Source organism: Gymnoscopelus braueri (assembly GCF_963280865.1).
Source record: "Gymnoscopelus braueri genome assembly, chromosome: 7".
Lineage (NCBI taxonomy): Eukaryota > Metazoa > Chordata > Actinopteri > Myctophiformes > Myctophidae > Gymnoscopelus > Gymnoscopelus braueri.
In genome coordinates, this window is record NC_137608.1 from 19,088,662 (window position 1) to 19,115,729 (window position 27,068).

Genomic DNA, 27,068 nt, shown 5'->3' on the forward strand with positions numbered 1-27,068 from the left:
CTAGCAAAGCCTGATAACAGTGTCAGAAATGCATTATACCGTGTCAAAACAAGATACGTAATTACTTGTCCTCAAACTTAAGGAGTCGTTTAGGACTTAATTTGACCCCTCCCATCTCAAGAGCAGGGACGTGCACAGATATACTCTAGGTGGTGCTAGAGCACCTGCCCTTTGCCCTCTTGACCAGAAGTGCCCTTTTGAAAAAAAAAAAGTAAAATTATTATTATTATTTTTTTCACAGTATGTAGCCCATGGTGACATCGATCAATTCTGGATTAAAAACTTCAAATATATTAACAATTCCCCAAAATGTGCATTGCAATTTTCTTCTCACACTACTAGGGCAGCTGGCGGTTCCGCGCGCCGCGCAAGGTCCCTTTTTTTTTTACTTGAGCACCTGCCCCTCAAAATGTCTGTGCACGCCACTGCTCAAGAGTGCACCACGGCCTGTTTGTTTGCGTGCTTGCGTGCTTGCGTGCGTGCACAGAGGAGATTTCCACACTCGAGTGCGAAATCAACCCTGTCAGCCTGGGTCCAGCATAAAGCACACACCTGCAGACAGCTCACATTCCTTGGCCTGGCAAACAAACACAAGCGGAAAGTGAATCCTTTTTACTTTACAAATCCCCAGAGGTATGCACAGCATGCGTGGCAGATCATTTCTGGACACTTAAGCACCATGTTTTGTGTGAGCCTGCCTGCCCACCGCTATGTAAAAAAGCCTCTTGATGGTGGTGCATTTACCGACACAACAGGCTTGCCATCTCTGCCTTCTCAGGAAGAAAAAATATACACAAAGATGTGTTTCCATTTTTTAGTTTAATGTTTTTGACTGAGCTCAGCGTTTACATTTTGAGCTCGATGTTTTTGATTGAGCTCGAGTTGTAGGATATAACAACCGTTATCTGTGAAGAGGCACTTATGCTATGCCACAGTACAGAGACATTTGATAGACTGGTGTTGCTATAGAAAACCTAGAGGCTTGGGGGTCTTGCCATTCCAACAGCATGGCAGCAATGGACCAAGCCAGAGAGAGCAGCCTAGCAGGAGTAAAGTGAAAAGTGGAGCTTGTAGAGCTTCTCCAAATCCTCTCAAGTAGTGTTGTTTCAACAGAGAGACAAGCCAACTACAACTTAAAACACCCCACGGCATTGTGGTCCGTGAGCCGGTTTCCTATTGTGTCTGTGTGTAAGAGCTGTGTGTTTGTGAATGTGTGCCAGAGGGGCAGGGCACCATGTGTCTTTATTCTAAATGGCATAATTGTTCTGCCTCATTCACTAGGCCTGACTGGAATGGATTTTCAACATTTTCTACACCAAGGGATTTGTCGAGCGTTGGCAAAATGGATATCTGGTTTCAAGTGTGGTTTTTGCCCCTTAATTACATTCGATAGGATAATGCCACTGTTTGAAAGGATTACGTTTGCCTTGAAACTTTACAGTATCTTGGTTTAGACATCTGTAAATTACAATTATTTCAGAATCTGAGCTGGGATTAAAGCACAATTGCACTTCGGCAGAGGTTTGAGTTGTGTAGTTACCATGATGTAACCCTTAATATTGTTGAGATATCTTCAATAGTTGCTCCGTTGATTTACTATTGATAATCAAACATATCCTCCCCATTGACTTCCATTTCACAGTGAAACGGGTCTCAAAGGCACTCTTTAAACTTGTGTTTGTGTGCTAAAAAAAGTGACTTTGAGACCTGTATCACTGTGCAATGTAAGTCAATGGGGAGAATATGTTCGATTATAACCTTTTTATTAACAGAGCAAATTTGGAGCTGGATCATGGCACTAAAGTGTCATTTGAAGCTTTTTTTATTTTTACTACTTGCATACAGGTACATAAGAGTGAAATTATTTTGTTCTGATTCCTCAGCCATTGTAGCAGGCAGCAGCAATAATAATGATTAAAGCTGCAAGCAGCGATGACTGAGACCTCATACCTTTTGTCCTTGTTGATTTTATTTGTGCAAAGAAGAACATTCCTTGCATTTCAATAGGGCTTCGCATTTCACAAATGGTGCTCTGGCCCTCATTATAAACATAGCCTACATTATTCGAGGGGAAAGGAGGAATAATCAAAGAATAACAGCACTATTAATACACTTTGTCTGTTGGTCTTAGCGCTTAATTGTGCTTTAACCACTTAAACACTGGGTACTTCGTTGACCAGAGTCCTCCAGGGGTCTATACTAGGCCGGCCCCCTCCTTTTTTTCCCCCTCTACACCAATACTATTTGCTGAAAATAGCAGATCTATGAGCTTACAATGTGTCACAACAACGCGATGTGTTGTGAGCTTGTAGATCTGCTACTGTCTATTTGCTGAATGTTCGCCCAGAATCGGGATGTCAGTTAAGGTGCCATTACTGTACCTCCACAGTAACTATGCAGCATTTTAGTTAATTGTTGATGGTTATCATAGTATATTGAAACCACAATAAAGTTCCCTTTTATGTCTGTTTTGGCCTTTCTCTGTGTTCTACTATTCGCATGATGCATTTTGTGGGCAGGCGCGGGCCTATCAGGCACAATCATACTCTGCCTATAGAACTTAGAAGCCATTACATCAATCTGATGTTTTGAGCTAAAAAACATAATTTTACACTTTGGCTATTAAAAAATAGCAGATATACAAGCTCATAGCGCGTCACCGAGTGCCGCGCTACGAGCTTGTAGATCTGCTATTTACGAAAAATCGTGAACATGTGTGCAAATCTTTGAATATATACTCTTTTAAAGCGAACATTTTTAACTAAAATCTTTGCTTCTGGGGGTCCCTGGAACAAAATATTTTAAGATGGGGGTCGGCGGCCAAATACATGTCATTTTCGGGGTCCTTGACATGAAAAAGATTGAGCACCCCTGATAAAGAAACATACATTTTTCAAAAAACTGTTGGGATTTAGAAGATATTTGTAGAATCGGCTTCAGGTCTTAATGGGATAAACACAGCAAATAAAGTCACAGCCACCAAGGGTAGCAGGCAGCTAAAAAACCAGGAGTTGGGGGTTGTAGTTTTCACATACATGGATTGTATCCAGTGATTGTGAAATCTTTGGAGTAAACGTTTCAGCATAACTTTGGTGGCATTGGAGATGCACAGTTTTATGACTGCTAAGCTTTAGCCTTACAGCAATTATACAATGAGATAATGTTGACAGTTTGTGATTAGTATGCCTTTAATTTAACTCTACGTATTTACAATTTCAGAGTTAGATTGCACTCCAGATTTGTCTGTGTACATGTGGGTTCTGTTTTACTGTTTCAGGCCATACTTACTTTTTTATGTCCTTGTTCGATCCTTGTTTAGTATTTGTACATTTTGAAATTAAAGGCAGTATTTACTATTAGTTTTTTCTCTAGTAGTTTGCTTTGATAATTCTGCTGAAGGCCTAGTGGATGAAGTTAAGAAGAATGAGTTGCCAGTATAGAAATATTCCATTCTGCATTTCTAATTATACAGTCACAAAAACAAGATATTAGATATTTGATATTCATCTTATCAGATACGCCCCCCTCCTATATAAACCCATTGAACTTCAAACTCAATTTGAACTATGTTAGACTCCTTGAAAACACACGTCCCTGGTTCTGGTGAATGATAATGTCCTGATAACTGGTCCACCATGCACAACACACATGCTGCATTAACAGACACAGAGGTGCCTGAGTATTGAACCAAATACCTTATTTCGCCCTCTATAATCAACCTAATCATTCTTTACAAATGGAGATATTGACGTTTTAGATACATATATGCATATCTGAATATATCTGGAAAACTTAATTCCTGCTTTTTAAATGTAATTTACATATTGCAGAAAAACTGCAATATCAAGTTTTTCCAATGGCGTTCAGCCCTCCGGTAGCATTCAGCCTGTATAATTGTTTGACTTTATGCACTGAGAAGGGAGTGAGATGGACAAAGCCTTTCATACTTCATCTCCTACCTCACTGCTTGCTAAGGAAGCCCGAACATTTCCTCGAGTCTGCGTCATTGTGTAGAAAGTTGTTGAATTTGGCAAGAGTGTCTGGCACTGCCGTGTGAGTTGCTTGAAAAATGAAATGTTTTAGGTTTAGCGCTCTCACTCCAACCTATTTGTCCTTGCTTCCCCCCCCCCTATCCACCATTAAGAGAAATGGTACGAAATGTGTAGTATTGTTTTGGTGTTTGCATCCTGGGTTTATGTATAAGAATGCATGTCTTGTCGTGTTTTTTTTACACTTAAGCAGTAAGAGGGGTTGATCAAACGTTGTTGTGACTAATTAGGCGTATGGAGCTCACAGGCAGGGTCAGGAAATACCAGCCGAATGTGTGTGTGTGAGAAAAGAACCTCTGTTAGTCTGTGTTGGGGCGTGTGTCTGGCTAGTGGCTATACCATTACAGTCCTGTCCTCTAAACACTTAGCTTCACACAGCAGCACTTTGCCAACATTCAGCGTCATACACCCAAGTGTGAGTATGATACATGAATATTACACCTTTTTTCTGGTAACTTAAATATTGTTTTAACACTAGCTAGGGCTTCATGCAAGACCTGTCTTCTGATTTTTCTTGAACTCTGGCATTCTAGGCAGGGAATGATGGTAATCTGAACTGTGCTATTTTGGGTGGTTTTCATTGAAAAAGTATTCATTTTAGACACGATTGCATTATGCTATGTGATTGGGTGATGTTGACATTTCTAACAAGTATGCACTCTATACAGTATGTACTCGTACAGGATGTGTAGGTGAAGTCTTAAGGACTGCACTGTATGTACAAAATAAACAGTGATGTTTCTAGGCGTCATGTGGCTAGTCATCAGGGAAACCTACTGTACATTATACGGTATACAGCATTTGGCAGCAGTAGTTCTCATCCTGTTAGGAATGTGGGCTCATAAAGCTCTATCACTGGTATAATGTGCCAGTGAGTGTAGGCTAGCAAAACGGATGTGGAATTTCACGGATTAGTGATTTAACCACTTGAAACCTAGCATCCCTAGTCTAGGAGGGAATGTTCGCCCGGGAATAGCAGATCTACAAGCTTACGACGCATCGCGACGCGCTGTGAGGTTGTAAATAAGGTTGGTTATTTTTTCCGTCAAAGAGCTTTGGAGTGGAGGGGGGGGGAAAAGAGCGGACCAAGTACAGCGCCGACCCCGGTAAATTATTAGTTTACTAAGTATAGACGGTTTAAGTGGTTAAAACCAGGAGATAGTTGTGCCTTGGAGGTGCTGTTGACGACTTCATGCAACTAGGAAACTATGCAGCCTTTTTAGTGCAGTACTTTGTTCTGTCTCCAAGCACACAATGGATTTTAAAGGGCTTTTGTTATCACTAAATTTTAACTTTTGCACACAGCCCTGCAAACATGGGCCTATTGTTGATTGTGTGATTTTCCTCTGTCCTGAATATAGCTTCATTGGTCAACACAAACATTCCACCATGAACAGGAATGCCTGCATTCAAAGAAGCTAATATTAGAGCCCAACCGATTCTTGGGTCCGATCCAGATTTCGAGAATCCTAGACCACAGATTACAGATGTTTTGACCAATATTTTGTTAAAAAGTGTAAAATCTTCTAATCAATTTGGAAAAACTTAGATTTGATTAAAGTTTCTACTTGAGAACATTTCAGTTTCTAAACCAACAAATACAAAATAAACACAAATGCACTTGGTTTCACTTCTTGTCATCCTGTGTCAAGGCGGTGCATGTTTTCATTGTTGGGCCTCAGGACAGTGGTAATAACTTCCTGTCTGTGAAAGACTTCTGATTGGCCTTCGTAAAAAAAAGAAAGAAAAGAAAACAGCTTTCATTTCCTTGGCCAGCTTATACAATAAGTACAGCTCAAATCCGCACAAACAGTTGGCTGTTCAGTAATTAGACTATAATTCTAGTAATTAAACTAGAAATATTTCTGTGCCCCTGCTGAGGATGAAACTACAAAGATGTTTGGGAGCCCAGCTCTAAAATCTATTTTGAGTTGTTTACAAATGTCCTAATGTTTCATTGGGTAATTAAAACTACTCACAGTTGGCCAATTTCCACACCACTTCAGGACCAATAAAAGGTGATGAGCTTTCAGAAATTGGACTGTTTTCCAGCTCCAAACTCCTTTATCTCAGATGTTAGATGGAAAGAAACATTTGAATGTAATATATTCAAATATTTCCAACTGACCATACAGTAATAAATTATGATCAGTTGATATTCCATTTACTGGTTGTGTTAACGCTTAGAAATTAGACAGAGGTCTACTAACAGAAAAGTTGGTGGTTATTTTAGTCAGAAACCAGTGAACGGAGTGCTGCCTCACGACACTGTAGTATTGTGTAATCCCTGCCACATTGACAATGTAACAGCTGTTGGTGAGCATAACAACTCCTGAGCCCTCGTCAGTGTGACTATCGGTTCCCTGTCACTGGAACGTGCCCCCCCACGTTACATCAGTTGTCCCTCAGTGATGAGGTCACAGCTCAGCTGTTCAGGGTCTCCGTGCCCCCAGGCCAGTACCAAAGAGCACCCTGTCACTTCTATGACATGGCCGGTGTGCTCGCAGTAGCCCGTGCCAAGGGAGTCCTCCAGTGCTCCAGACAGTACAAGAGTGCGTCTGTGTCAGAGTACAGGGAATATTTACACCAGAAAACACAGGATGTGCCCTTTCAGGTCAGTACAAGTCACAGTAGGGCACGGCGTTGACAGTGGACGCTTTTGTGTTGAACGCTTAACACAAAAATAACACTGTTCAAGATACTTTATTTTAGAATTAAAGACCTGAAGTGATGTTGAAGTTTTCTTTCAAGCGATGTTTGCTAAAAATACATTTAATTGTAGGAGATGTATAAATGAATATTCAATTCACTACTACATCAACCTACTTTCAATAAGTAACTCTGTGTCTAACGGTTTGACCTCTGATGCTAGAAGTAGCTAAGCGAGCTACATATCCCAAGAACATAGGCTTTATTGTCATGGCTGCGGCTACCTGACACTGAATAACAGGACTCCTGTTTGGGCAGGGAAGAGCCTGGCTGAGAGCTGCACGCGATTGGAGGAAGCCATCGGCCAATAGCGCGCTTGACTTGTGCTTGGCTAAGTTTACACCAATAGTGGAATTTTTCCCCTTATGGAGTGAGGATTGAGAAAGAGTGAACAGAGAGAAGAGAGAGAGAGAGAACAGCTCTGTAGTCTGTTCCTTTTTTATATCCTGTCCTGCCAGCGCGCACTCAGTAAGAGAGAGAGAGAGAGAGAAGAGAGTGTGCTAGGGTCTGGAGCCTGCTATTTGACTGAGGTAAGTGAAGTTTGAACAACAAGGCAGTGAGGTTTTCGCAGCAGGCTTTAGCATTGTGATTCGCTCCTCTGTTTTTAACTGAATGGAAAGGATTGACGGAAGAGGCTGTCGGGAGCAGCAGTGTGCCCTGGGAAGTGAGAGCAGCGGGGCTGTTTATTTCAAGCCCCCCTGTTTACTTTAGTCAGTAAGAGTTCCAGGCATACCAAGAACAAGGCGCTGTATTTGGCCAACACAGTGTGAATGTATAGTCTGCTAATGGCCTGGATAGTTGGGTAAGCAGGCCTCTCTCCTCTTATTGGGGGGGGGGGGCATTTTTCAACCAGGCGTGTGGAATTTGGACTTCGATATAAGCAGCTTTGATTGACATCCAAGAACATTGTTTACTCAATAATTAAATCTAGATTGTTATGTTTTTCCATCCTTTGTGGAAAGAGTTATCAGGCAAAAGTGTTTATGTGAGTGTTTGAGGGTAGAACAGCCAGTTTAGTTTTTTTTAGAAAAAGGATCATTTGAATGGGTGAAAGGGATGAATTTTGGACTTAAAACTATTGACTTGGTGACGTGTTGACCTTTTATCTCTCTGTACTTTCTGACTCTGCTCTATGCATGTTCTGTAAACAAGAGATTATGCAGGTTGGCAGCCAGTCTGTCACAATACATACATACACATACAGTCAATGGTCACAAGCCTCATTCATGTTTAACTTGTATGTATAATACCATGCAAGACTATGAAAAAAACATAATCATATATTTACACCAAACAGAATGACATTAAAATGTATATAGTTTACTTGTTTTGTTATCAAGAGATGTAAACGTCCCTCGACAAACAGGTTGTTTACTTCTCAAAGAATTTTTTTTTCAGGGAGTTGCTGTCCCATTGGGCTCTTGCATAGTTTCAGGCTGACTTGAGCCACCCGTCTCCAAAATGATTACCACTCATGTTTTTCTAGCAGAAACATGTGAAACATTTGAGTCGTGTTTAGGCTTGCAGCTTGCCAATAAGGGAAATTGTCTGCGGCTAAGGAAACGCTTAATGTCTAGTTTTGCCTTCCAAGATGTTTGCATTGAACGCAAAAGAAGACATTTGTCCAGCTGACCTTTTTGTTTTTGTTATGTTTTTCACAAGACAAGGATCAAAACTGTTTACTGACAGCTTTCAGTTTCCAAAGGAATTAGAACAAATTATGAATGTGAAAATGTGTACGTTGGAACTAACTGAATGCTCTCTTTGTCTTCTTTTCCTACATAGAGAGAGGACAGAGGTGTCCAGGCACAGAGGATGAGAAGGATTCGGTGGCCCCCTACTACGTCGAGACCCCCTACGGTTATCAGCTAGACCTGGACTTCCTGAAGTACGTGGACGACATCGAGAGGGGCAACACCATTAAAAAGCTGAGCATCCAGAGGAAGCCCAAAGCGGCCAGGCCGCTGGCCGTGCCCAGGGGCAGCACCAGCGGGGGCAGCGTTCAGGCTGAATGGACCTCCACAGACTCCCTGTCCTCCTCCAACAGCGACGACACCAAGCAGTCCCCGGTCTTCTTCACCTCCAGGCCCCTGCAGGCCGCTCCGCCCCTCACCCCCACGCTGACACCCACCCTGAGCAGGGCAGCCGTGGCCTATCCCTATGACGCCCCGCTTCAACTGTCCTGCTTGAGCAGCTCGGAGCCCAAGCAGCTGCTGCCGCCCCCGTCCCCCAGGTTCGCCACTCGCCACAACACCCAGGTGGAGAAGACCCTGATGGAGACGCGGCGGCGCCTCGAACAGGAACGCCTGCTCATGCAGCCCCACGGCGAGCCCCCTCCTCCCCGCCGTCGCCTGGCCAGCTTCGGGGGCCTGGGCTCCAACAGCTCCTTGTCGTCGTACTCCGGCTCCGTGGGTCTGAGTCAGATTTCCCCCAGCACCGCTCAGCCACTGCCCATCAACGGCCACCTCCACAATGGGGAATACAGCACTTACTACCCGCCTTCCGTGGGCAGCTCCATTCGCCACAGCCCCATGAGCTCTGGCATGACCACCCCGGTGACCAACGTCAGCCCCATGCACCTGCAGCAGATCCGCGAGCAGATGGTGGTGGCTCTCAAGAGGCTTAAGGAGCTGGAGGAGCAGGCGAAGAGCATTCCCATCTTACAGGTCAAGATTGCAGTTCTGCAGGAAGAGAAAAGGCAACTGACTGCTCAGTCCAAGGGCCAGGGACCCCCCGGGGGCTTCCGCAAGCGCTCGTACAGCGTGGGCAGCGCTGACCAGATGGAGAGCCCGGGCCTGATCCAAAAGGAAACGGAGCTGCACATTGTGGAGCCTGAAGCCCAGGAACAGAACGCTCAGCGGCTGGAGGAGTTCAGGCGCCTGGCCGCCGAGGTCCAAGCTCTGGAGAAAAAGACCCAGGACGCCAATGCAGCTGAAATTCGGCAAATCCAGCCCACGCGTGCACAGAACCAAACTCACCGGCAAAACGTTGGCTTCGGCGCAGACGAAAATATGAACAGCCTCACCGTCACCGAGAGGAAGTTGGCCACAGAGCCTCGTTTCCGCGACGCTGGGGTGTCAACGGAGCGTCAGGAGACGCGCAGCTCCGGGGTGGGCGTAACTGAGGCCATGCTGGGCATGACCAGTGAAGCCGAGAAGGAGATCGAGCTCCAGCAGCAGACCATAGACGCACTGAAGGAGAATGTCTACCGCCTGGAGGTCCAGCTGAAAGAAACCACCCACCAGATGGAGATGGGCAAGTTGAAGCTGGAGCTCCAAGCGGCCGGCGGATCCAACAAGAAAAAAGTAGACAAGGGATGCATGGCCCGGCCTGAGATGTATAGCACTGCTGTGGAGGCCAGGATCCAGACGAACACCCAGGGAGTGGGTAATCACATGGAGTTCAGCCATGCCAGCACGGCTAAGACTCTTCTGACCCAAACCGTAGGGGTGACTTGTCGACCCAGTGTGTGCAGCATTGCCATAGGCCCTGAGGTGCCCATGGAGCGATGGGTGGTGCATGAGAGGGCGGAGGTGCACGACCAGTGTGTAGGGAGACGAGTGGAGATGTGCCACCAGGGAGTAGGCGTGGACCTGCTGAGCGTCTGTGAGGTCGGAGTTAACACAGAGGAGTCGGTGGACAGCTTGGCCCTTTGTAAACCCATGGCCGAGCTGACCAAGGAGTCCAGATCGGTCGGTTGCGGGGAGTGTTCTGTGGACGTGGTTGTCAACCCTGTCAAAGAGTTGGTGTCTCAAGGAACCAACCCGGATGTTGTCACCAAAATGGACTCTGGCGTCATGGTCACCCCTGAGACGGCATCTCAACAAACTAATACCGAGACGGAAGCTGTGAGCAAGGCCACCAACACAAAAACAACCAACCTGGCTGACGCATTCACCAACACTGTTTCGATCACTCAAAACGACAAGCACACCAGCACCGTAGTCAACGAGACCAGAACCATCGCTGCTGGGGATGGACTGGTCAAAGACGTCACGGACACGGCAAACAAGCGCTCTATAGCCGTGGGAACTACCACAGAGGTGGAGTCATCCCTGGGCAAATCCTCCCCTACCAAAACCAAAGACTGTGGCGTGGGACCAGTAAGCATCCACGAGAACTTCTTGATCGGCCTGAAAACCAGGAACATAGCCTGTGGCCCATCCCAACTGACGGAATCTACCAAAAGCGGCGGGGAGGAGACCACGGGGGTGAGCGTTCAGGCCGTGCCGGCAAAGGCGCAGGCCGATGGCGGGGGCGCGGGACTGGACCACTACATCGAGAGGGTGCAGAAACTCCTGCAGGAGCAGCAAATGCTGCTGGCAGAGAACTACAGCGAGCTCGCCGACGCCTTCGGTCAGCCCCACTCCCAGTTTGGTTCCATCAACAGTGAGCTGGTCAACACCCTCTCGTCCATCAACACGGTCATGAAGTGCGGAAGTGTCGAGGAGCTTCGCAACGTCGACATCCTGAAGCTGCAGCCATTAGACGCCGTCGCCTCCAACAAAGGTCAGGATTTTAAATGCTTCCAGTGTGTGTTTATGTTCATGCTACGAGTTGATGACTGAATGCATAATATGTTGGCATCCCTTCTCTCCATCGCTGTTTTGCAAAATACCGTACATTGTTTCCTAGCGATGAATTGTCAAGAGACGTGTTGGGTTAGACGACATAAAACACACACACACACACGCACACACACACACGCGCGCACACACACGCTCACATACACACAGCTGGCGCAGCCAGACTGTAAACTATCTAACCAAAATGGCTGTCAGCCATTAATCTGCTGCCTTGGGGGGACATTGAAGAGAAAGTGAAGATTTACTGAAACAATTAGATTTCACAAGATTGACTCGCTTTAAACCCTGATGTCTCTCTCTCCGTCTTATAGTACATTTGCATTACCAAATCCATCGCTCGGCTCTCTCACTCTTTCACTAGGATTGAGCATTTATTGAGGTAAAAGACTATGTTTTTCATCTTTTTAGCTACCGCAATTAATTCTGCTACCTTGATAATCCAATGCATTTAGCAATGCATTAAAAAGGTGATTCATAATATTTGTTAAAAATGGTCTTCAGCACACAGTTCGACAAAGTATATTTGTCTTGCTAGCTATATTCCCCACTGCACTTTTAAGGAACTATTTGTTGAGGAACATACAAACTTCAGTTGAATCGTCACCATCCCTCACTGACCCGTCCACAAAAGAGATGCCGCAATGAGGCAATGCAAACAACATGGCTGATATAATAACGTGGCCGAGGACCAAAGGTCTATTTTTAATCTGTGTGGAGGCCGGTTTTGTGCCATGCTGCAGAGGAGATAGTGGGGGGGTGGAGGGGAGGACGGGGGGGTTCACACACTGTCTGCATGTGTAAAGTGACGCCTGATGGGATCGGACAGGCCAAAGTTATCTCTGACCCCGAAAAATGCGGCGGGGGCTTTGGACCTGTACCAACAATGAGCTCATTTCTTTCAGGAGCCAGTGGCATCGGACCTACTGGCCACTTGTTGTTTTTGCCCACGTCCCCCCCCCCCCCCCCCTGTGTCCAGTCCAACCCCTCCCATCCTCTGGCTAGCGCCTCACTGTTGATGCTGATTCATGGCTCCCTCCTAGTTACATAACCGCATGGGGCGTCCTGGTTGCCATCAGCGTTGCCAGATTCTGTGAGAGAAACAAGCAACCAGGTCTAGGAAAACCAGCCCAAAAGAAGCGACTATGGGCAAAGGGATACTTCACTTTAGGGCCGGGGAAACATTTAAAAAATATATTAAAAATAAATGAAAAAAGTTATGGAAAATTCATGGCCCCCTCACGCATTAGAGTGTCCTACTAATGTGTGAGGGGCCTTTTTTTTGCCATAACTTCTTTCATTTTTTTTTTATATATATTTTTAATGTTTATTTTATGTGAAAGTGAAGTATCCCTTTAACATGTACATCAGCTTTTTGAAAATAGCAGATCTACAAGCTCACAACGCGTTGCGACGCGTTGTGAGCTTGTAGATCGGCTATTTTCAAATGCAATCTTGCGGGGAAATTATAATAAGCAGAACTGGCAACCATGGTCCTGGTTGCCATACGAGTAGAGAGGGGGTCATTGTCTGTCTTCGGTGCAAGCAGTTTTTTGGTCAGATACTGGCCTCTCTTGGAAGACTAATGGACTAATCATTTACAGTGCTGCTATAAGTAATTACACATAGTAGTAATAATCATAATAACTATGATACGAGGAAAAAAAGAAGAAACATTTGTATGGTGTGTAATTCAAAGGCAAAGTTACAAAGGGTTATCGCAGGAAAGTAAAAAGCAAGCCTGAGGCCAGTTCCAGGGACATTCTGTGGCTGACGTCGCACCTACCCAGTACCCTACGGAGGGGGAACGGGCCACAAAACACATTTCCTTTACAGCAGCCACAATAAAGTAGAAAGAAGATGAAAAGTTTTAAATAGAAGTTAATGTCAACAACTGCAGACAACTGTAGAGCAGAAATACTAGTGCTAAAAGTTTTAAACCAAGTCTAAAGTTGACCGATAGCCAGTGACATGATCCTGTTTCTTGGTTGCGGTTTGGTGGACCTTTTTTGCTGCTGCATTTCAAACAGGTCGGAGATAATTTCTGTGTACGGTGATTTGCACAAACCGAGGACAAAAGGGAATATCTGCATGGATAATGTTCCCCAGGTCTGACCTTGAAGCAAAACAGCTGAGTTTCTAAATCCAGATGACAGGAACATTCTTTCAGCCCACTCATCTTTCAACATCAATCATTCCAGCATTTCTCTCTGTTTTGCTAACCCTAGATTCTACCTTAACCATTTAGAATCCCGTATACTTTGTTGACCAGGGTCCCCCAAGGCTCTATACCAGGCCCTTTCCTTTTTTCCCCTCTACACCAAATCTCTCCAAATTTGCAGAGCTCACGATGCATCGTATTGCACTGAATGTTTTCTTATTTATGACAAGCCCAGAGTAGGGACCTTAGGGTTCATGTGGTTAATAAGACTGCCTTATGTTTATATCTAGTACCTCCCATAATATTTCAGAATGTTATGCAAAAACATAACACTAGTGTTATCACAATTGTAATAGTAAAGTGTGCCTGGACGTTAGTTATTATCTGACAGTCTGACACTGTAAACTTGATGTGCACTTGAGTGTTTACTGAATGTGTGAGTGTTTGTGTGTAAGCAAAGCATCTGTAAAGTCTTGTCCATACCTGCCAGGCACTTCTAGATCAAAGAGCACTGCATGGGTTTTTAGCAGAGCAGTAAAACACACCATGAGATCCAACATGGAATTCCAACCCCCTTGCTTGTTACTTTCAGAGCTCTTCATGTGCACAGCATTTGAGTCAAACATTTGGTGCACAAACATGTGAAATCATTTATTTATATAGCACTTTTCATGCATGACTGCAGTACAGATTGCTTAACATCATTTTTCTTTTTAGGATAATTGAAAAGACACACCATAATGAAAACAGGAATAATACAATAATAATCGTAATAGAAAATAACTACAAGGTAGTTCATAAACATTGAGGACATGTTGAAACTGTGTTGCACTACTTTATTTCCTGACTACCTGTGCATCTGTCGCTTAACGCATTGGTTCTCAAAGTGGGGTCCGGGGACCCCCAGGGGTCCTTGAGGGAGTTCCAGGGGGTCCCCAGCTAAATGATAGTTAGAAACCAAATGAACCCTTATGGGTCTGTAACTCTTGAGAGTGTACAAATGGAACCATTTGTACACTCTCAGAGTTAAATTAACATTGATTTTACAATATAAATTGGGGTCCCAGAAATAGAAATGCCATTAAATGGGGGTCCGTACTAGCTTAATGCATGTCAAGCTAGGGGTCCTTGAAATTTAACTGGTATAGAGAATCACTGCTAGAGCCGTAAAAATCTTCTCTTATGGGGGTCCCTGGCATATCTTTTCAAATGGGGGTCTGCGGGATAATAAGTGTCAATTTGGGGGTCCTTGACATGAAAAGGTTTGAGAACGACTGGCTTAACGCTTACAATCTCCACCTCCTCTCCTTTCTAACCTTTTGTAGAAGGCAGCCAGCAAGTAGTCTCCCAGTCAATGAGCGTGCGAACGGAGCTCTCCCACACAGAGCTGACCACAACAACAACGTCAACAACGTCCCCGCCTGCCGCAGATAACCCCGCTTCCACCCTTACCCCGCCGCAGCAGCAGGCCGAGCAAAAGATCCGTATGGATCAGCAGATGTCCACGGCACTACACGGTAGGTACCTCCGAAATTGGCCAACTTTTTGCAACCCCCACAGCTAACCTGGCAACCCAAGCAACCCAAGTAACGCCTCAGTAGTACTGTGGCTCTGTTGTCATTAGATTTTCCAGGTGTAGGATGTAGTGGAGCTCCATGCATACATACAGGGTGAATACAGCCAACAACAGCAGCAGGACTCGTGAACCCGGCTAGCGCCCTCAGGCTGCTCACACTCCCCACCTGTCAAAATAAAGGAAGCACGCTGAAAGTATCATATGCACGTTCATATACACACACAGAAAAATGCATACATGTACCTACACGAAAACTTGCTCACACACACACCAGTGGTGGAAGAAGTACTCGCATGTTTTACTTCAATAAAAATTCAAAATTTACTTGAGTAAAAGTACAAAAGTATTGGTATCAAAATGTACTTAAAGTACCAAAAGTAGAAAGTGCTCATTACGCAGAATGTCCAATTTCACAACTTTTCAAATGTATAAATCTTTTGAAAATAGCAGATCTACAAGCTCACAATGCGTCGCATTGTGAGCTTGTAGATCAGCTATTTTCAAATGGCCAAAAATGTATATAGGGCTGAAGTGGTTAATGTATGTTTTGTAATAATAATCAAAATCTACAAAGTAACTAGTAACTATAAGTTCTCAAATAAGTGTAGTGGAGTAAAAGTACAATATTTGCCTCCGAGATGTAGTCGAGTAGAAATAAAAAAATACTGAAAATTATTGGAAATACTCCAGTAAAGTAAAAATACCTCAACGTTTTACTTAAGTACAGTACTTGAGTAAATGTACTAGTTACTTTACACCACTGGCTCGCACGCACGCACGCACACACACACACGCACGCACACGCACACACACACGCGCACACATAGCTGCAGAGCAGCAGTGGAGGCCCCTTCCACTGGGGCGAGTCTTGGCAGATGTGCTGACTGTTCTGGCTCTAGGCTGGTATTTGGCTTTGCGAGGCCTGTACTTAAAATGATTTGGATACTTCTGGGTTTGGGGCTCGTTTCCCACCATGCCACAGCGACTTGATAGCGTTGGAAAAGAACTGGACAAAGACACTCGGTACTTATCTACTTTTCTCCTCCGCCACAGCAGTTGATCATGTCTTTACAGAGCTTCCAGCGGCCATTCAGCCTCTACCAGACTATTTGGAAGGAATTAACCAGACTATTTAGTTAAGTTGTTGGCTTCAGTTCACTTTGAATTAGTCCCAATGGGCTGCTTGGAGGGAACATGAGATTTCTTTAAAAGAAACCAAATGTCAACAGATTTTCTTTTGTTTTAGATAAATGATTATCTGTCGGGCATAAACCTTTATCTCCCTATTTTAGCTGTTTTATGTTTTTTCGTAAATCAGTGCCCTACTTTTTTTGTTCAAGAGAGCCACACGCCAAAATAGCCGATCTCGAAGATGTGCTCACGCGCTGTGAGCTTGTAGATCAACGTTTTTTTTAAGCTTTTACGAGCTTGTGACGAAATAATAACTCCATTTTGATCTATTGGTAATACAGGTTTCTTTTTCCATTTCCTGAAAAGTAACGATTTGGGACATCCAAGGTTTTTGCCTGACGGCAACGCTATATTCTCCATTATTTAGACTGTCGTGGAAAACATACATGAATACAATAGACCGTTTTGATATTCCATAGTCACGTGACGTAAAAGTAGAACAGCTGGTGAAACAAACGGACCTTTCTGACAGGGGAACGCTGTGGTTATGTTACACTCAGTGGTATGCGCATCTTTTATCTCTCCCGTGTTTAGGTCACACTCTTAACGGTTTTCAACCTAACGTCCCTATTTTGGGGAGGTCATTATTGACGAAAACGTCAAAGAAATTTCAAATAAAAAACTGCAGATCTGCAAGCTCATAGCGCGCTGCAAAGCACCGTGAGCTTGTAGATGGGCTATCCTTTTTGCTATTTCTGAAAATAGGGCTTAAGTAGTTAACTCAAACTTCCAAATCCACACAGGATGTTATTCTCTCGTACCATTACCATTCAGCGGGTGTCCTCAGCAGATTTAAAACATATGGGTACTTGCGTAAGGCTGTTTGTCAGGCCTTGGAGTGCAGCAACGCAGTGGTTTCTCAGGTGTAAATCCACGGTCTCTCATGGTCCAGGTGTTAAAAGCCATCACGACATCGTTTGTTTGATGCCATCGAATTGTTCTGGTTCATCCCACAAAGTGCAGCCATTCTAGTTCCAGATACATCTGTTTTGTACATTTAATTGGTGAGATATTTCTCACACTTGACACCGTAACATGGTTTGAAATGATCGTGCGGTCAACCAGGAAGCCGGCATATTTTATCACCCGTACTTTCACGCCCATCGGAGAGGGCCTGACATCCTCTAGGATTCCACAACCATTAAAAACCCATACTGTACACGGGTGGACTATATTGTAGGCTATAATTGGACCATTGACTTATTCTTATCAATTATAACCCTCAACGCCATCCGTATAGTAAAGTGAAGTCCTTATCTCACACAGATCACATTTTTGTGGTTGGACTGAAAGCATCATCACCAATTTAAAACGTTATTCTTGTGCGCCTCGGTGACTTGCAGTGTAAGGGCGGTATACTGAATATGAATAGAGCCATAGTCCTTCACGCAGCTGACTGCGGTTCGAATCCAACCCAAGGCACTTTACTGCCTGTCATCACCCTTCTCTCTCCTGCCTTTCCTGCCTCTCTGTTCATTGTGTATGTCTGGAATAAAGTATAAAAATGCCAAAAATACATCTTTAATAAAAAGGTCACTTCCCAGAAGCGTTACACGCGGAAAGGCCATCTTACAGTAATTCTATGATCCACACAAGCCATGGTAAATGTCAGATTTGGTTTCAAGACTCATAACATAACTGTTTGGTTGATCGCAATAATGTGATAAAGTAATCTAAATAATGGCATGATGATTTATTATTTCTCCTTAGGATCTCAATGAATGAGTAATGAATGTCCTCCATGGTTAGAAAAAAAATTATATATATATATATATACATACAGTAGTTTAATGAAGGATCTGTGACCAACACTGTTAAACACAAATACTATTTATCTGTTTTCATTTTGTTTCTGTTTTGTAAAACAACTTTGAGTACTTAGAAAATAACTATATACATTGTATGTATTATTATTATTATTATTATTATACTTGGTTGCACATCGTGTCACGCATCGAAAATAGCGGATCTACAATGTCACAACGTGTCATGCTGAGCTATTTTCAGTGCGTGACATTGGCGCTTAACTAAGTATAAAACAGGCAATACTCACCCAGTTTCGCGGGCCTCCACTCATTTGTTTTTGCCTTCTTCTCCTCAGGAAGTCCGCAGTCCAGTCAGAGCACCCTAAAATCCATCATGAAAAAGAAAGATGGTCGACCAGGGTCTAATGGCACCAAAAAGAACCTGCAATTTGTTGGGGTGAATGGAGGGTGAGTGGCAAATATTCAAATACTATATTCCCATGCCATGCTATTTGAAGTGGTCTGCAGTTGGAAAAATCCACAAACTTGTCAACATGCTAATGATTCATACAGCAGTCTGCTACCATAAACAAGGCAACATAGAGGTGTGCACAGTTGAGCCAGTATGGCTGTGTTTTAGCCCAAGTTTGTTTTTGACCTTTTCCACACCCTCTGGACAAATTTGCAGATTGATTGATCGGTTGACATCTTTACAAAATACATGCATAACCATTTATTTGTACGTGTCTGTCAAAAGTATAAAACACAATACAACTGGAGAGCTTATTTCCATTGTGGTCCTTTGAGTGTATCTGTGTGTGTAAATTAACAGCCTCTTGTTTCAGAGACGGTTGACACGGTAGCAGAGACATTTATTGCATAAAAGTACAATCAAATCATTAATACATACATTCATAGAATTTCCAGTGTAAAAGACAACTCAACAACAACATGGGTATGAAACCAGCCACTACTCAACTACATTATCTGTGACATACATACTCTAATAAATGTATGTATGTATGTACAGTATGCATAATATATCTTTTTATATTATACCTCATTACAATAGTCTTGTAACTATTTGTGGGTCCGCGACCCAGTGTTTGGGAACCACTGGTTTAGTCAGTGGTGGAAAAAGTACTCAGATATTTTACTTAAGTAAAAGTAGCAATACCACATTATAAAAATACTCTGTTACAAGTAAAAGGCCTGTGTTCAAAATGTGACTTGACTAAAAGTACAAAATTATTGGCATCAAAATATACTTAAAAGTACCAAAGGTAAAACGTATTTGAAAATAGCAGATCTACAAGCTCACAACGCGTCGTGATGCGACGCGTTGTGAGCTTGTAGATCGGCTATTTTCAAATAGCTTATGTATAAAATAGGGCTGAAGTGGTTAATGTATGTTTTATAATATAATAATTTATATCTGCAAAGTAACTAGTAACTAAACTTTTTAAATAATTTATTGTAGTGGAGTAAAAGTACAATATTTGCCTCTGAGATGTAGTAGAGTAGAAGTAAAAGTATTGAAAATTGGAAATATAGTAAATATACCTCAAAATTGTGGTTAAGTACAGTACTTGAGTAAATGTACTTAGTTACTTTACACCACTGGGTTTAGTGAACAGAATGAAGTAAAGAATGAATGAGAAGTTGGTGAGCCTCCTGGAGGTCATGCCTTGAAGCTTTGTGCTGTGCCTGTCGCCCCCTGCTGGTGTAGGTACGAGACTACATCAAGCGACGACTCCAGCTCAGAGGAGAGCAGCTCCTCTGGTTCAGAGGAGGAGGAGGAGGACGAGGAGGAGGAGAAGGAGCAGGGAGGACAGGAGGAACACGGGAACGTGGAAGAAACGTCGACCCAGGAAGGGGTCCAGAGCGAGGGAGCGGTGGATGTGGAGAGGAGAGAGGAAGAGGACAGTCCAGAGAAGCAGGAGATAAGAGAGAGGTTGGTAGACAGCAAGGTTTTAATAGTTGTACTGATTAAATGATGAACAAACTAAATAAACGTAAAACATAACATTTTGTGAATTTCTTTTTTTTTTGTGTTGCAAACTGATATAAAAACAAAGCTGTATTGTGTGTTTACAAAACTTATATACTATAACAAACTACAATCATAGTGAAAATGTCCTTTAGTTTTCATCTTTGTGAGTTTATTTCATACATAGCTCAAGTCTAGTATTGTGGATGGATGTGAAAACTTATCTTCCAATTTTGTTGTACATATTTAAATGGTAGGATGTTTGGTTGACAAATTCCCAATATTACAATACAAAAGTAAAACTAACCCTAAAACTGATCAAAACTAATACAAGTAAGCCTTTTCAAAAAAGAAAAAATAACCCATATTAAAACTAAGCTGAAATTTAAAACAATGAATTAAGAGTTGAATTAATTGGGCATCCTAAAGAACCTTTCAAACTTTTCAGAGGATAAAATCATGGTATGTTGTTTAGTAGTAGATTGGATATAGCATTTAGGCTAATGAGAGCCTTTCAAAAATCCAACTTTGTCCTGTCCATGTTCCTTCCCCTGCATCCCTGAAGGTATGAGCTAAGTGAGAAGATGCTGGCTGCATGCCATGTTCTTAAAACGCACCTGAGTGATGCCAAGGCTGTGACCAGTAAGGACCTGGTGAGTATTTCCCTTCTCTATGATCTTCTGTCCTGTGATTTATTATATTATTTGATTGATTGAATACTTTATTAGTCACTTTGGGCTATTCAAAAATAGCAGATCTACAAGCTCGTAGCGCGGCACCGAGTGCCGCGCTACGAGCTTGTAGATCTGCTATTTTTGAAAAATCGTGAAAATGTGTGCAAATCTTTGAATACATATTCTTTTAAAGCGAACATTTTTAGTTTTTGGTTGGTTGAATACTTTTAGTCAGAAATGCAAAGAGGTACAGTCAGACATTGAGGCTAAAACCTAGTATGTGTACAAAGGAAAAACGGCGGCAGTGAATGACACCTCCTTTCTATGAGAATTTGCATTTATGTTTTTTTCAGGCCAATTTGGAAAGAAACCACTGATTCTTTTAATGGATGCTGTCAGGGCATTCCACATTTGAGTAGTAGAATGAGTATTTTCCCATGTTTGTTCTAAATTTGGGTAGTACCAGATCGTGGTCGCTCCCTTTAGTGTTGTGGCTGTCACTCACTTTGGAGAAGTAGTTAGGGTGAGGGTATGGAGGGCGCTGTCCCTTGGACCAATCCCATTTTTATTTGCTTAACCCTGTCCTCTACCCTGAGCCATCCCAAACTAGCAAAGCGTGTTGGAATTAGGTGGGTCGTGGACTTAGAGGTAATCGAATCAGTTTGTTTCGGGAGGTTTGGGAGGGTCTTATTAACCACTTTAACCCATGGCGTCCCAATTTTGGGCATGTCATTTGGCAAAGATTTTCAAACACCTTTAGAAAATGGCCGATCTCAAAACGCGACTGCGTTAGTCTGTGTCATAGCTGATGTGTTAATCCACCGCAACATATAGAACTTAATTTGTCATTATGAGTGGGCTTGTACACTCAGATATATACTGTAGGTATGTGTTGCTATTAGCTACTTTGCCATACCAGCCTTATCAGGCTGATGCAGGTATACTATCGATGAAACTAAGCAAGTAGCCTTAGGAACTAACGGTTCCCGAGCCATGTGGCCCATAGGTCAGGAGAGGCAGCTTGAAGTGCGAGTACGCCCCCTGGACATGATGCTAGTATTTCGCAGGGGTCAGGTCAGTGACCTTATGGTAAGGAGTTTCCGCCCTGAGAGTGGGAGGTCAGGGTTCAATCCCCGGCCGGGTCATATTATAGTCTATACAGAAATGGTACCTAATGCCTCCCTGCATTGGCACTCAGTATCAAGGGTTTGATTTGGATTAAGTCCCTGTGACATAAGCAGTGATGAAACTAGGTTTTGGGGTTAACTCATCTGACCATAAACCAGACTTGCATTAACATTATGTCCAGATCTTCTGGACATAATCTTGATGTGTACTGTTTGGGAGATGCTTCATCTAAACATTTTCATGTCAAGTCGATAAGTATTAGGCAGCGGACCCCCATTTGAAAAGATTTTTTGCAATAATTGAAGATGTTTGTTAATTAGATTTAGTGCATCATTCTACAGATGAATATACTGTAGGCGGAGAGAGTGAAACCTACGATCTGAATGGTCAATAACTTATAGCCGGTGAAATAACAGTGAAATTAAACGCTTTCAATTTGGCGTCCCTATTTTGGTCATTAATTAAAAGGCAAACATTAGCATAACACGTTTGTCACAATGCAGTGCGTTGTGAGCTTGTAGATCAGCTATTTATTTTATGAAGTATCAAATGGGGCTTAAATAGTTAAACTGTTCCTCGTTTTGCTGGCCATCTCCTGAAGCCCCCTCAAGGGCTTCTTCTCTGAGTGAACAAGCACAACACTTGTTTTAATCTGGAGCTCTAATCCCATCAGGGGATGTTTGTCCCCCTGTCTTGTCTGGTCCTGCTGTGCACTCGCTGCCTGGTTCAGTGCAAAAGAGTGCTGGCCAGGACATCAACAACAGAGGACGGGGTTAGCATAAAAGGACATTTGACCAGTAAGACATTTGACATGTCCTGTGGGGTGTGTCCAGTTCTGTTTGAGCCCTGACCATGCTTTTAAAAGCGATTAAGACCTGGAACGCATTTGTGTAATTTTTTTTTATTTGAGCTAAAAAGCATTATTTTACACTTTGGCTATTTTTGAAAAATTGTGAAAATGTGTGCTAATCTTTGAATATTATTCTTTTAAAGCAATAATTTTTTATCTAAAATCTTTGCTTCTGGGGATCCCTGGAACAAACTATTTTGAGATGTGGGTTGGCGGCCAAATACATATCATTTTGGGGGTCCTTGACATGAAAAAGTTTGAGCACCACTGATATAGAAACATACGTCTTTCAGAATACTGTTGGGATTTAGAAGACTTTTGTAGAATCGGCTTCAGGTCTTAATGGGTTAATCTTGTCTTATTGTGTTTTTGGATGTATCTTGACCACCAAACAAACAAAAACAAAATCTCACCGTAGCTCGAGTTGAAATAAAAGGAAATGTAGCCAGGTGAGCCCATCATGCACAATCAATGCGAGTTAAGAGTTGGTTCTTTACCCACGAGGCATTTCTACCTTTCCATGCCCGGTGTGTCCTTTCGCTCTCCGTCCTACCCTTTAGTCTAAGCAGAAATGCCATTAAAGAGTTTTTTGTATCCGTCTTTTTTTTTCGTATTCTAAATTCTGCCATGCCGTTTTATTCCATACCGAGCCTATATATATATATATATTCCTTCCGTGTGCCGTCCACACAGAGGGCCTGCCTGAACACGGTGCAGCACGAGTGGTTCCGCGTGTCCAGCCAGAAGGCGGCGGTGTCGGGCATGGTGGAGGACTACCTGGACGGCTTCAGCGCCGTCTCGCTGGCCGTGCTGCGCCACATCGTCAACATGGCGGACGGAAACGGCAACACGGCGCTGCACTACAGCGTCTCCCACTCCAACTTCCAGGTGGTCAAGAGGCTGCTGGACGCAGGTGAGTCGAGCAGGTTTTTTTGAGTGGTGCCAGCCACTCCTACACTTGACCGTGTGTGTGGGTCTGTCCGTCTGTCAGTCCGTTTGAAGCACAGCCTTAACAGCTGCAGCTGATTGCAACACAAGGATGCAACCAGTTACACTAATTCAAAGGCACTCTCTTCACACTGGGTGTGTTTTTTTGTTTCCTGAATGATAACCTGAGCTAAAAGGGACATTTCAGTTACGTTTGATGAACGAGGATTTGTGACTACGGCTACGACTTTTGAAACGCATTCATTTTGCAGTTAGCTACGTTCCCTCGTGTGCTCGCAATACTTTGCGAGCACACGAGGAAGTAGAGCTTCGTTTTCCACTTGTAACTTCAATTATATTGTCACATCACAGACTTACAGGTGGAGAAAACTGGGTGAAATAGTTTTTTTCGGACAAGCTCCCATCATTTGTAGTTTTCAGGAAAGGGAAGGAGGTTCAAGGTTGTACTTTATTGTTACATCTTGTGTACAGGTACATAAGACTAAAACGTATTTTGGTTCGGCTTCCGTCAGACAATACAGCAGCATAAGTAATAACGATAGAATAGAGAAAATGTAAAAAGATTTAAAGAAAGAGAGCAAATAGAGAATGAAAAGAGCATCATCAAATCAAATGGAGGATAGAGAAAGAAAGAAAGAAAGAAAGAAAGAAAGAACGTGGAAAACGGGTCAGGTATTCAAAGCATCCAAGCAGGTCAGATATTAAAAAAAATGGCAATGGTATGAGACTGAGGTTAAAATAGAAACGTACATAGTAACTGATATACAGTTACAGTATACATGAGGTTAAAATAGCAGCAGATATAGTAGCAGATATACACATGAGGTGCAGGAATAGAACAGAAACGGATATGGAACATAGACCTTTGTGCGTGTAGTCTCGTGCAGGTGAGACATCATTTAGCAGCACATATATCAGGCATGTCAATGCTATAACCGTACTATCCACAGCCAGTTTTTGACATCTGATCTAAAAAGCATTATTTTACACTTTGTGCTATTCAAAAATAGCAGATATACAAGTGCCGCGCTACGAGCTTGTAGATCTGCTATTTTTGAAAAATCGTGAAAATGTGTGCAAACCATTAAATATATATATTTTTTGTAGCGAACGTTTGTAACTCAAATCTTTGCTTCTGGGGGGTCCCTGGAACACAATATTTTGAGACGGGGGTCCGCGGCCAAATACATGTCATTCTGGGGGTCCTTGACATGAAAAAGTCTGAGCACCACTGACATAGAAACATAACGTTTTTCAGAAAACTGTTGGGATTTAGAAGACATTTTGTAGAATCGGCTTCAGGTCTTAATGGGTTTAAAGTGAAACCACTGAGATCATGGAATCAGCCTGGTGTGACACCTGATGGAGCTGAAGTTGTATTCTGCTCTATAGCTCAGAGGTGAACCACCAGCAGAGCTCATACCCCCACTGTGCCACTCATTGCTCACCTCTCCCCCTTCACTATTCCCCCTTTTCCACTCACTCCACCCTCTGCCCTGTTGCTTCTTCCACCCTTCTTGCCATTTCTCATCCTTCTCGCCCTCTTCCCATTGAGCCTCCTCCCCCCTCCTCACTGATTTGTGTCTCTCTCTCTCTCTCACTCACTCACTCACTCACTCACTCACTCACTCACTCACTCACTCACTCACTCACTCACTCACTCACTCAGTGGTGTAAAGTAACTAAGTACATTTACTTAAGTACTGTACTTAAAGGTAGGTTAAGTGATATTTTTGGGTTAAAACAAAAAGTATTTTGTTAAAAGGTTAAAGCACTATATTCTGATAGTAATCATTGCTATAGAGTGTTTGTTCAGTAACAGGAGTTTCCTCCAGCTCTTTAATAAACAGAAAATACATTTTCTGGTAGGTGTCAAAATCTCAGCCAATCAGGAGAAAGTACCAATTTTTAAGCTTCATTTTTATAGTGTCCCAGTTCAAATTTTGCCTGCTCATTTCTTAGTGTCATCACTTCCAATTTCACTTGTTTAATCTATATCCTGATTGAGTTCTCTATCCTGATTGGATAAAATTGGAAATGAAACTGAAACTGAAACGAAAATGCATTTTCTGTTTTATAAAGAGCTGGAGAGACATGGAGACTCCTTATATGGACAGGACACTCTATAGTAACGAGCACTATCGGAACATAGACACATTTTGCAATTATTTGAATAATTGCAAATCACTTACCCTACCTTAAGTGCAATTTTGAGGTATTTGTACTTTACTTGAGTATTTCCAATACTTTTACTTCTACTCCACTACATCTCTGAGGCAAATATTATATTTTTACTCCACTACAATTATTTGAAAACTTTAGTTACTTTGTAGAATGTGAGTATTATTACAAAACATACATTAACCACTTCAGCCCTATATACATTTAGACCATTTGAAAATAGCAGATCTACAAGCTCACAATGCGTCGCAATGCGTCGCAAATACGGACTTTTACTTGTAACAGAGTATTGCTACATTGCTATATTGATACTTTTACTTAAGTAAAACATGTGAGTACTTTTTCCACCACTGCTCTCACTCTCTATCTCTCTCTCTCTCTCTCTCTCTCTCTCTCTCTCTCTCTCTGAACGCTCAATAGACTGTGATGAGGTCCCAGCCACTCGCTGCACTGAAAGCCCCTTTGTCCCGCCGGGCCATTGTGTTCCCGTGCTGTCTGACAGTCTGCGACTCCCACATCCACCCCCTTGTCCCATTGTAACCATTGTCCTCCCCGCAGCCCCCAGTTCCTTACCCACCCCTCCCGCCCCTGGCAGGTTGACCCCCCATGCTCACTTTGGGCCCTATCACTAACCATGTTCTGACGTCTCTGAAGTTCACTGTATCTAGAGAGATTCCTTTCGTTCTTGTGTCTTTGTAATAGCTCCAGGTCTGAATAAGCAGGTTCTAGATTGTAGAGGGATGCCTTGTTTTTTAGAAGTTCGGATAATACAGACCCAGCCCAGCCCCTCTATACATGTTTGTTTGACGAGGGAGGGGATGTGATTGACTGAGGAGGCCGCGCTCTTGTACATTATTGTGTCGGTGACTGACATGAGACACAAGGGGGGCAGGGTAACAAGTCAATCTTGTGGAACACGTCAGCGTTAGGGTTGCAGCTATCCATCATTTTCTTCTTTTTTAGGGAGTGATTACTTTTTATTTTACGTGTCGCATTGCGACGCGTTGTGAGCTTGAAACTTTTCACCTATAAATGTCCAAAATAAGGATTTATTATTAATCGATTCTTTTATTTAAATTATTTTTAATAATCTATTAAATCAATTAGTTTGATTAACTATAGCACCCCTAATCAGCATGTTGTTGAAGTGTTGGACTACTCACTGAACGCCACCCACTTTTGAGAGAATATGCCCTGGCAACACCTGTAAAGTGCTTTATGTGGTGTGTGTGTGTGTGTGTGTTTGTGTGTGTGTGTGTGTGTGTGTGTGTGTGTCCATCCCA

At 43.0% G+C, this 27,068-nt stretch overlaps 1 protein-coding gene across 4 annotated transcripts in view; it reads left to right on the forward strand.

Moving 5' to 3' along the window:
- kank1a (KN motif and ankyrin repeat domains 1a) overlaps positions 1-27,068 on the forward strand; it is an 81,496-nt gene that overhangs the window by 50,261 nt on the left and 4,167 nt on the right. For 3 of the 4 annotated variants that reach the window (XM_080432233.1, XM_080432232.1, XM_080432235.1), the window contains exons 3-8: positions 8,544-11,267; positions 14,828-15,019; positions 18,371-18,482; positions 19,744-19,968; positions 20,570-20,657; positions 23,350-23,569. In XM_080432233.1, the coding sequence (XP_080288359.1) occupies positions 8,544-11,267; positions 14,828-15,019; positions 18,371-18,482; positions 19,744-19,968; positions 20,570-20,657; positions 23,350-23,569 (3,561 nt within the window). The remainder of the gene's footprint in view (positions 1-8,543; positions 11,268-14,827; positions 15,020-18,370; positions 18,483-19,743; positions 19,969-20,569; positions 20,658-23,349; positions 23,570-27,068) is intronic. The other variant, XM_080432234.1, reaches the window with a different exon arrangement.